This window comes from Gymnodraco acuticeps, unplaced genomic scaffold, assembly GCF_902827175.1.
Source record: "Gymnodraco acuticeps unplaced genomic scaffold, fGymAcu1.1, whole genome shotgun sequence".
NCBI classification, from domain to species: domain Eukaryota; kingdom Metazoa; phylum Chordata; class Actinopteri; order Perciformes; family Bathydraconidae; genus Gymnodraco; species Gymnodraco acuticeps.
The window spans coordinates 45,316-56,838 of record NW_022991059.1 but is presented as its reverse complement, the minus strand read 5'-3'; the positions used below and the strand labels follow the sequence as shown (position 1 = coordinate 56,838).

General features: G+C 41.0%; 1 protein-coding gene across 1 annotated transcript in view; it reads left to right on the top strand.

Annotated features, from left to right (window-relative positions):
* The window catches only part of LOC117559901 (alpha-tectorin-like), a 16,247-nt gene extending 5,787 nt beyond the window's left edge, over positions 1-10,460 (top strand). The window contains exons 9-14 of the mRNA XM_034236616.1: positions 902-1,089; positions 2,183-2,337; positions 2,549-2,794; positions 3,688-3,850; positions 9,191-9,293; positions 10,075-10,460. Coding sequence (XP_034092507.1) covers positions 902-1,089; positions 2,183-2,337; positions 2,549-2,794; positions 3,688-3,850; positions 9,191-9,280 — 842 coding nt within the window. The 3' untranslated portion in view covers positions 9,281-9,293; positions 10,075-10,460. The remainder of the gene's footprint in view (positions 1-901; positions 1,090-2,182; positions 2,338-2,548; positions 2,795-3,687; positions 3,851-9,190; positions 9,294-10,074) is intronic.
* Positions 10,461-11,523: the final 1,063 nt, after the last annotated feature.

Sequence of the window (11,523 nt, the reverse complement as noted above, 5' to 3'; positions counted from 1 at the left end):
TGTGCGGTTGAAGTGTCGGTGTGCGGTTGAAGTGTCGGAGTGTGGTTGAAGTGTCGGTGTGTGGTTAAAGTGTCGGTGTGCGGTTGAAGTGTCGGTGTGCCGTTGAAGTGTCGGTGTGCGGTTGAAGTGTCGGTGTGTGGTTGAAGTGTCGGTGTGCGGTTAAAGTGTCGGAGTGTGGTTGAAGTGTCGGTGTGCGGTTGAAGTGTCGGTGTGCGGTTGAAGTGTCGGTGTGTGGTTGACGTATCGGTGTGTGGTTGAAGTGTCGGTGTGTGGTTGACGTGTCGGTGTGTGGTTGAAATGTCGGTGTGTCGGTGTGTTGTTGAAATGTCGGTGTGTGGTTGAAGTGTCGGTGTGTGGTTGAAGTGTCGGTGTGTGGTTGAAGTGTCGGTGTGTTGTTGAAATGTCGGTGTGTGGTTGAAGTGTCGGTGTGTGGTTGAAGTGTCAGTGTGCGGTTGAAGTGTCGGTGTGTGGTTGAAGTGTCGGTGTTTCGTTGAAGTGTCGGTGTGTGGTTGAAGTGGCGGTTTGTGGTTGAAGTGTCGTTGAAGTGTCGTTAAAGTGTCGGTGTGTCGTTGAAGTGTCGTTAAAGTGTCGGTGTGTCGTTGAAGTGTCGGTGTGTGGTTGAAGTGTCGGTGTGTCGTTGAAGTGTCGTTGAAGTGTCGGTGTGTCGTTGAAGTGTCGGTGTGTCGTTGAAGTGTCGTTGAAGTGTCGGTGTGTCGTTGAAGTATCGGTGTGTGGTTGAAGTGTCGGTGTGTCGTTGAAGTGTCGTTGAAGTGTCGGTGTGTCGTTGAAGTGTCGGTGTGCGGTTGAAGTGTCGGTGTGCGGTTGAAGTGTCGGTGTGTGGTTGAAGTGTCAGTGTGTGGTTGAAGTGTCGGTGTGTGGTTGAAGTGTCGGTGTGTTGCAGGCGATCCCACGGTCTGCAGGCAGGACTCGGCCTCTGTGGTTCTGGCTGGATGTCTGCTGGACGACAAAGGCATCGACTTCTCCACCTTACACCTCAAAGACCCCAGCTGCAAGGGCCACATGGACCCCCAGAGCCACCTGGTGACCTTCAGCTTCAATAGCAGCGCCCCCTGCGGGACGGAGGTCATGGTGCGTGGTTATCACTTCCTCTAGACTCAAGGCGGGTTATTTTCAGAGCGTCTTTGGGCAAACGAGAAGCACGCAAAGCTGCTTTAACTGAGTCCTGTTCAGTTGGTTATTGACACCTGCAGCCCTCAGAAGAGCTTAATGATCGATGGAAGGGAAGGAACAGGCTTCAGTCACCCTGTTTAACTTTAATTAAATACCGGGAGAGCATATTCTCTAGTTCCCTTTATTGATTAGAGACCATGTGATTTATGACCTGGATGGTTTGGACTGGGAACTCCAACACTGACCGTTCTCTGTCAGGATGGAACCGTCAGCAGTGAGCACTGGAATAATGTGGCCACGGCCGTTAACCAGTTAAGCCCCGAGCCTGTTGTTCAGGTCTCAGGCTCGAAAATGACATTCCCAGAACAAATGACCATATCTTCTAAAAGGGTTCAATTAATAATCTGTTTTCTCAAAGCAATGATAAACCTGTGAGTTGGATGTAGAAAAGTCAGAATCAATATAGATGTTGAAATCTGACCTTTTTAGACAGATTTAGCAACAACAAAAACACTTCTGGGGTCTTTTGGGTGGATTTTCCATATCTCTGGCCCCCTTTGTCGATTTTGGTGATTGACATCTTTCTGACTGTTTTTGACCAGACTACGACACAGGTAAGCCATGTTAGCGTTTCTAGCTACCTAGCGCCACATGCTTTGATGTCTGTTTTTGTTTATAAAGTCGCAAGTTCGTATCATTGAGTGATAATGTCTGTACCCATCGATTCTGTGTCATCTCACGATCAGATCGATGGGTTGGATGTGCAGAATGGATAAATAATAAGGTTTTGTGAGTGAGTTTCGGTGCAGTAAATCTGTTAGCATTTTTCGCTCGTTGCTAATTCAGAGTCTCAGCGTTAGCATTGTGGAAAAAAAAAAAAAAAGTTCAGTTAGATGAGTTTCTTCCCGTTTCATGGATACAAAACATTCATAGTTTATTAAATGAACATGCCCTCAGACACTGTTTCCTGACAGATGTTGCGGGAGGGCCCCGGTACCGGGGTCTCTCGGGCTTAACAGGTTAAATGAACTCATTTTCTGTCACATTGCAGAGAAACAACAGCCAGATCTTCTACGAGAACTCCATCATGTCCTTGAACAGCTCATCAGGCGGAGTCATCACCCGCAGCGACCAGTTCCAGATCGACTTCTCCTGCAAGTACACACAGCCAGAGGTCAGGAGTGTGTCCTTCAGGATCCAAGACAGGTGAGCGTCACCTGGTCCTTAATGTACCACAGCTCCAAGCGTCACACTGCTAAACTGTGTGTGTGTGTGTGCGTGTGTGTGTGTGTGTGTGTTGTGTGTGTGTGTGTGTGTGTGGCTGTGTGTGTGTGTGTGTGTGTGTGTGTGCGTGTGTGTGTGTGCGTGCGTGTGTGTGTGTGTGTGTGTGTGTGTGTGTGTGTGTGTGTGTGTGTAGCTCTGTGGTGCAGCAGCTTGTATCTGGAGAGTGGAACTACACTCTGACGATGAGCTCCTTCAGCGACGCCGGCCTCCTGCAGCTTGTCGGCCCGAACACGGAGATCCTGCTGAACCAGACGGTCTGGCTGCAGCTGGAGGCGGTGGGGCTGGACGGCAACATGGTCGCCATGGTGACAGACTCCTGCTGGGCAACCAATCAGGCATCACCTGACAGTAATCTGCAATATGACCTCATCATCACCGGGTGAGGAAATAAACTCTGACTGTTGGAACAGAATAAACTCTGACTGTTGGAACAGAATAAACTCTGAGTGTTGGAACAGAATAAACTCTGACTGTTAGAACAGAATGAACTCTGACTGTTAGAACAGAATAAACTCTGACTGTTAGAACAGAATAAACTCTGACTGTTAGAACAGAATAAACTCTGACTGTTGGAACAGAATAAACTCTGACTGTTGGAACAGAATAAACTCTGACTGTTAGAACAGAATAAACTCTGACTGTTAGAACAGAATAAACTCTGACTGTTAGAACAGAATAAACTCTGACTGTTAGAACAGAATAAACTCTGACTGTTGGAACAGAATGAACTCTGACTGTTAGAACAGAATAAACTCTGACTGTTAGAACAGAATAAACTCTGACTGTTAGAACAGAATAAACTCTGACTGTTAGAACAGAATAAACTCTGACTGTTAGAACAGAATAAACTCTGACTGTTGGAACAAAATAAACTCTGACTGTTGGAACAGAATAAACTCTGACTGTTAGAACAGAATAAACTCTGACTGTTGGAACAGAATAAACTCTGACTGTTAGAACAGAATAAACTCTGACTGTTAGAACAGAATAAACTCTGACTGTTGGAACAGAATAAACTCTGACTGTTGGAACAGAATAAACTCTGACTGTTAGAACAGAATAAACTCTGACTGTTAGAACAGAATAAACTCTGACTGTTGGAACAAAATAAACTCTGACTGTTAGAACAGAATGAACTCTGACTGTTAGAACAGAATAAACTCTGACTGTTGGAACAGAATGAACTCTGACTGTTGGAACAGAATGAACTCTGACTGTTAGAACAGAATGAACTCTGAGACTTCATGGTGTGTATTTCCTGTCTCCGGGCAGATGTCCGAACCCTGCTGATGATACGGTGCAGATGCAGGGAAACGGACAGGGAACGTCCAGCGTGTTCTCCTTCAACATGTTCGAGTTCTCTGGAGCAAGCAGTGAAATCTACCTGCACTGCAAACTGGAGCTGTGCCCCACACAGGGCCAGGCCTGCACTCCGGTACACACCGAGTACTAATACACACAGTACACAGAGTGCTAATACACAGAGTGCTAATACACAGAGTACACAGAGTGCTAATACACAGAGTACACAGAGTGCTAATACACAGAGTACTAATACACAGAGTACACAGAGTACTAATACACAGAGTACTAATACACAGAGTACACAGAGTGCTAATACACAGAGTACACAGAGTGCTAATACACCGAGTACTAATACACAGAGTACACATAGTACTAATACACCGAGTACACCGAGTACACACAGAGTACTAATACACAGAGTACACAGATTGCTAATACACAGAGTACACAGAGTGCTAATACACAGAGTACACAGAGTGCTAATACACCGAGTACACAGAGTGCTAATACACCGAGTACACAGAGTGCTAATACACCGAGTACACAGAGTGCTAATACACAGAGTACTAATACACAGAGTACACAGAGTGCTAATACACAGAGTACACAGAGTGCTAATACACAGAGTACACAGAGTGCTAATACACAGAGTACACAGAGTGCTAATACACCGAGTACACAGAGTGCTAATATACCGAGTACACAGAGTGCTAATACACAGAGTACACAGATTACTAATACACAGAGTACACAGAGTGCTAATACACCGAGTACACAGAGTGCTAATAGACAGAGTACACAGAGCGCTAATACACCGAGTACTAATACACAGAGTACACATAGTACTAATACACATAGTACACATAGTTCTAATACACATAGTACACAGAGTACTAATACACAGAGTGCTAATACACCGAGTACTAATACACATAGTACACAGAGTGCTAATACACAGAGTACACAGAGTGCTAATACACAGAGTACACAGAGTGCTAATACACAGAGTACACCGAGTACTAATACATAGAGTACTAATACACAGAGTACTAATACACAGAGTACACAGAGTGCTAATACACAGAGTACACATAGTACACAGAGTACTAATACACAGAGTACACAGAGTACTAATACACAGATTACTAATACACAGAGTACTAATACACAGAGTACTAATACACAGAGTACACAGAGTACTAATACACAGAGTACACATAGTGCTAATACACAGAGTACACAGAGTGCTAATACACCGAGTACACCGAGTACTAATACACAGAGTACACAGAGTGCTAATACACAGAGTACACAGAGTGCTAATACACAGAGTACACAGAGTGCTAATACACAGAGTACTAATACACAGAGTACACAGAGTGCTAATACACTGACTACTAATACACAGAGTACAAAGAGTAATAATACACAGAGTACTAATACACAGAGTACACAGAGTACTAATACACAGAGTTCTAATACACAGAGTACTAATACACCGAGTACACAGAGTACTAATACACAGAGTACACATAGTACTAATACACCGAGTACACAGAGTACTAATACACAGAGTACACCGAGTACTAATACACCGAGTAAACATAGTGCTAATACACAGAGTACACAGAGAAGAAAACTTCCTGTCTGTTAAACTAATTTCCTGTTTGTAAAGCTAACTTCCTGTCTGTTAAGCTAACTTCCTGTCTGTTAAACTAACTTCCTGTCTGTTAAGCTAACTTCCTGTCTGTAAAGCTAACTTCCTGTCTGTTAAACTAACTTCCTGTTTGTAAAGCTAACTTCCTGTCTGTTAAACTAACTTCCTGTCTGTTAGGCGAGACACGGCAGGCAAAAACATCGTTTTTCAAGTACTGGTCAATTTTGAGATTTTGTGCTATTTTGATTCCATAACATGTTTTCTTTCAGGGTTTTGGAAGGAAAACGTACAAAATACACATTTAAGTGTTTATTTTACTATAGTTTGTCTATTTGCGTCTGTAGATTTCTCCTAAATTCACCAAAAGTTAGCATTCTAACGTAACATAAAGTACCGCGACCGCTGTGTGCACCATGTCAACAGAGGTATCGCTGGAAAGCTGTGTCTCTCCTGCACAATCTCATCGGATCCAAATATGGTCATTTCCTTTGTATCAGCAACCAATCGTGAAAGCACAAAGGGGTCTTAAACCAAGAAACGAAATCTCATTGGCTGGTGTCAATTTCTGACAACGTGATTCGTTCAGATGCGTCACGTGGTGTGCTAAAACACTTCCTGGTTAGCTTTCAGCTAGAAATTGAAATCTCAAAATGCAAAAAGAACAGCGAAAAAAACGTTCACAGAGAAGACGACAACAATTGTCACTTGCACGAAGCAAGGTTATCAAAAAAAAAATGACCCTGAACATGAAATACCTTCACGGAGTGCGTCGATGCGCAAGCTGTCATCCAAAGAACAGGAGGGTTTAGCTAGCGCCTCACTGCAATCTTTAAAGGTCGTTTTCTCAAAATGAGTTTTTTCTCCTACTCTGAATTTCGAAATTTCAACTTCAGTAGCACGTACATTCACCAAACCTTCCAGTTATATTCCTATCAATATTATGAAGGCTTTTACAGAAGGGTTTGTTCATATATAATTCATAGCCTGAATTATACAACATTGTATACCTAAAAACATGGCGAAAATGGATATTTTAGGGCTGTTGACAGTATTTTCTGATTTATGGAGTGATAAAAAGAGATATCCAATATCCCTTCTGTAAAAGCTTTAGATACTAATATGACTACAAAATGAAACAAGAATTTTGAATCTGGCTATATCCAAAGTTCATATTTCGATTCCTGAAATGTGTTAAAATATGTGCATATTTAATGAGATAATGGGTAATTTGCATATTTAAACATGCTATTTCAGAAAACTTGTAATACAAAAGACAATTGCCTTATTATAAGTAATTAACTGGAGAAATGTATAGCTGATACCTTTAAGTTAAACAATGTACCCTATTCACCTGGGGTGTCTCGCCTTAAACTAACCTCCTGTCTGTGTGTCACTAACCGGGCTGCGGTCGGATAATCAAAAAATCAGCTCCTAAATTATAACCCTATCTACTATTCCTTGACCTCTGAGTGAAACGTCACGGGGTTAAGGGATAGTGGATAGGAGAATTCAAAAGGACTTAGGAGAAGAGACCGCGGTACTTTAGAGAATCCGAATGCACTTTCACTATCCCGCGTGTTTATGATGCGCCAGCGGACGTCATGAATGTGCGTCTGCTGCTGTGGGGAAACTATGGAGACTACAGTTTTCTATACAGCGGACTACAACATGGATGTTTAATAAGAACGAGGGACTCCTGTAAACTCATCTAGAGACTCTGTGCTCTGACGCTGCTGCTTTATGCTTTATGAACGTGGACAACAGAGAAACATATTCTTCAGGACCAAAGCTGGAATTGAAATACAAAAGGAAAGTGAAACTTCTGCTCGTCTCCCTCTCCCTCCGGTCCACATTAATACAAATGATCCCAATACGTATGATTGTATGAACTATGAAAATATCTTAAAATCAATACAAATGTATTTATTATAAACGTTAGTCCTTAACATCTATCACTGTGTATATCACCATTCAAACATCTTTTAAAAGTTGAACAAACCCCACACAGCTCAGTGAAATGTTGACTTTATTTGATCATTTCAGAAAAAACTAATGTTCATATTTCTCTTTTTGATTATAATACTGATGAACGTTCAAAACCAAGCACTTTGGCAACTTACCACATACGTTTTAAAAAGCTTAATAAGCACCGTAACTTTCATGAAATAATTTCTCCGTCATAATCGGTTGTTTCCGTGAACGGCCGACTGTTGTGTGACGGCAAATGCTGCGGCTGCAAGGCATTGTGGGGCAGCATTTTCTCCTCTCCTTTCGTTGAGGGAGGTCCAGTGGTTCCTAAGCTAAAGGAGGTGAAAAAGGAAGTTTGAAACCTCCTTTCCTATCATGTAGAGAATTGGAACGGCACTTATCATGGCTGCCACTGAGGGACTTCCGGGTCATTTCACTCGGTTAGGAAGGTTCCTAAGCTAAATGGACTATTCAACTTTAGCCCTGATCTGCAGCCCTGCCCGATCTGCAGTGCGCATGTGCGAGATGGTCCGCCATATTGGAAAACTCCGGTCGGCAACCCAAGAAGGACACTTGACACAGTGGCTTTTTGCAAAGCTCAAAAAGAAAACTCGAGAGGGATGAGTTATTGTTAATACAACGTGACTTCACTATTATTTAACAACTCTTTTTATTGGGTTCTTTTATTTGGGGTTAAGTACATTGTCAGAATAAGTGAGAAATGAATTTAACTTCTGTTAGACAGCTATATGCCATACATGTTTGCACACATTCACAGTAAATATGTATTCAGTATGATAGCTGTCTAACATAAGTTGTCAAGTGAAAAAAAGCCACTGTGTCAAGTGTCCTACTTGGGTTGCCATCCGGAGTTGTCCAATATGGCGGACCTTCTCGCACATGCGCACTGCAGATCGGGCATAGCTGCAGATCGGGTAGTGACACTGTGAAGCTCACTTCCTGTCTGTGAAGCTAACTTCCTGTCTGTAAAGTTCACTTCATGTCTGTGAAGCTAACTCCGTGAAGCTAACTTCCTGTCTGTGAAGCTCACTTCCTGTCTTTGAAGCTAACTCTGTGAAGCTAACTTCCTGTCTGTGAAGCTCACTTCCTGTCTGTTAAGCTAATGTCCTGTCTGTCACTACCCGATCTGCAGCCCTGCCCTATCTGCAGTGTGCATGTGCGAGATGGTCCGCCATATTTGACAACTATATACGGAAACTCTAATAGGACATTTGACGTCTAGATGGCTGCCCGATTTGTATCGTGCATGCGCGAGTCATGAACGTCTCAAATATTTATACAAAAATCTTTTATGATTTTATTTGAAATAAAATGAAGGACATTCACAGTTAATGTAATTAGATATAAATGATGAATGCCATACATATTGCATACATTCACAATCAATATTTATTCAGTATGTATGATAGCTGTCTAACAGAAGTTAAATACATTTCTCACTTATTCTGACAATGTACTTTACCCAATAAAATAACTCATCTCTCTCGTTCAGATTAATATTGTCGCGGTTTTTTTGTGTTCTTTTTCTGCTTTGCCAAACGCCACTGTGTCAAGTGTCCTATTAGAGTTGCCGTATGTAGTTTTCAAATATGGCGGACCATCTCGCACATGCGCACTGAAGATAGGGCAGGGGGGCAGATCGGGTAGTGACACTGTCTGTGAAGCTAACTTCCTGTCTGTGAGCTTATTCCGGTGTGTGAAGCTAACTTCTTGTCTGTGAAGCTAACTTCCTGTCTGCGAAGCTAACTTCCTGTCCGTGAAGCTAACTTCTTGTCTGCGGAGCTAACTTCCTGTCTGTGAAACTAACTTCCTGTCTGCGTACAGAGCTGTGGGGGGGCAGGTCGCAGGAGGCGCAGATCTGCTATATACACTGAGGGGAACGCGGCCCTCATCACTATGGGATGGAGAAACTGAAGAGCTTTGCATGGTAGGCAGCACCTTAATTTGTTCTTCCTGACGAGTTCCTTAATTCATAAAATGTTTAAAGAGTTCCTTAATTAATATAATGTTTAAAGAGTTCCTTAATTAATAGAATGTTTAAAGAGTTCCTTAATTAATAGAATGTTTAAAGAGTTCCTTGATTAACACAATGTTTAACAAATTCCTTAATTAACACAATATTTAACGAGTTCCTTAATTAACACAATGTTTAACGAGTTCCTTAATTAACACAATGTTTAACGAGTTCCTTAATTAACACAATGTTTAACGAGTTACTTAATTAACACAATATTTAACGAGTTCCTTAATCAACACAATGTTTAACGAGTTCCTTAATTAACACAATGTTTGACGAGTTCCTTACTTAATACAATGTTTAATGTTTAATACTTTTGTTTATTTTGTTTGTTTTTATTATGCCTCCTGTAGCACCTTGGGATTGCTGTTAGCAATGAAAGGTGCTTTTTAAATCGAATGTATTATTATTATTATTATTATTATTAACGAGTTCCTTAATTAACACAATGTTTAAAGAGTTCCTTGATTAACACAATGTTTAATGAGTTCCTTAATTAACAATGTTTAATGAGTTCCTTGATTAACACAATGTTTAAAGAGTTCCTTGATTAACACAATGTTTAAAGAGTTCCTTGATTAACACAATGTTTAACGAGTTCCTTGATTAACACAATGTTTAAAGAGTTCCTTGATTAACACAAAAGCAGCAGTGTATAAACCATGACTCAGCAGTTTCTCTGTGTTCTCAGCTGATTCCTGACGGTGGAAATGAAGGTCCTGTTGCTGTGAAACTGAGCCGGCACATTATCTGAGATTATTCCTGAGGACTCCAGTTATTCTGAGCTTTAACTTCTTTATGATGTGGGGGTAATAATCAAAAGGGGTTATTTTACTATGTGCACTGGTATATAATTTCTTCTTTAATATACTGTCTGTTTTTAAATGTGCACAGCCTGAAAGCTACCTGAGTGTTAAAGAAGGGAAACAGGAAGTGAATGAGAACTGAAATGAGGATTACTACCCAGGAAGAGGATTAGATCAGATGTAATTCCTCAGAGCACGCTGTTGTACTTTTATTATGATTTTATTACCAATGGAACCGAAAACAATTAATAAAGTGAGTGGGAAAAATATACATGAGTATCAGTCGTTTATTCATTGTGAGTGCGTGTGTGTGTATTAATGTTTGATCAGCACTGACTATTTTTAAAGTTTGATTCAAGTTTGGGAAGATTCCGCTTGGAGTTAAGCACAAAATGGCGTCTGTCTGTTTTAAGGTGAGAAATAAACAGTACAGTAACAGAATCTTGATTTGTGTTTGATCAAGACTGCATATTTTAAAATACGCTTTGTTCAGCCTTGGTTGAGAAAAAGGACACCATATGACAACCCAGACTCATGGCATTTCGTGTTATAGTCACAACATTGAATCTATTGATTCGTGTTCGCCAACGGGATTTTCCCCTTTTTTTCGTGTCACACAGAACGATTTTAAAAGCAATGTATTTCTATTTGTAGTATGTTTCGTGCCTACACCACGTCTTTTTATCCGTTTGGGTCTTAGAAGACCGGAAGCTGTGGGGTTCATAAAAACATGTTCTTGCTCAATATCAAGCCACGATTATTCTTTTTATTTTAAATCGTATAATGTCGGACTTTTGTTGTCGTCAGTGAGGAAACTAAATGGGGCTCAGAGCCTCCGAATACTGAAATCTGTATTTTTTTAAATATTTGTTTCCTTCTAATTTGTTATTATTTTCTAAATAACACACTGTTATTTACTCACCAATAACACACAATTATCCTTGTTTTTATTTATTTGTTTAATTCCATAATCTCTGGCTTTTTTGGCGTCCGTCAGGAACTGAATTTCAAAATAAAAATAACCGGAAACAGACGTAGCATCATTGCGATACACAGCCACTGAACTGATTACCCAAGATCCTCAGCTATGGTTTAAGCTCGCTGATTGGATGTTTTAGCCGCAATGCATGTAGGGATATGGTGTTCATGCCATATCAAATCCGGAAATCTTTTTTTTTTAAATAAAATAATACTTAATTCCGAGTGTTCTTGCTTTTCTCTTTGAAAGTCATCACATAACGGCATTGTAATACACGGTTCGGCTGCATTACATATTACAGATCTGCCATAGTTCTTTATTTATAGAGCCCTGATGAGAAGACCTATGGAAAAAC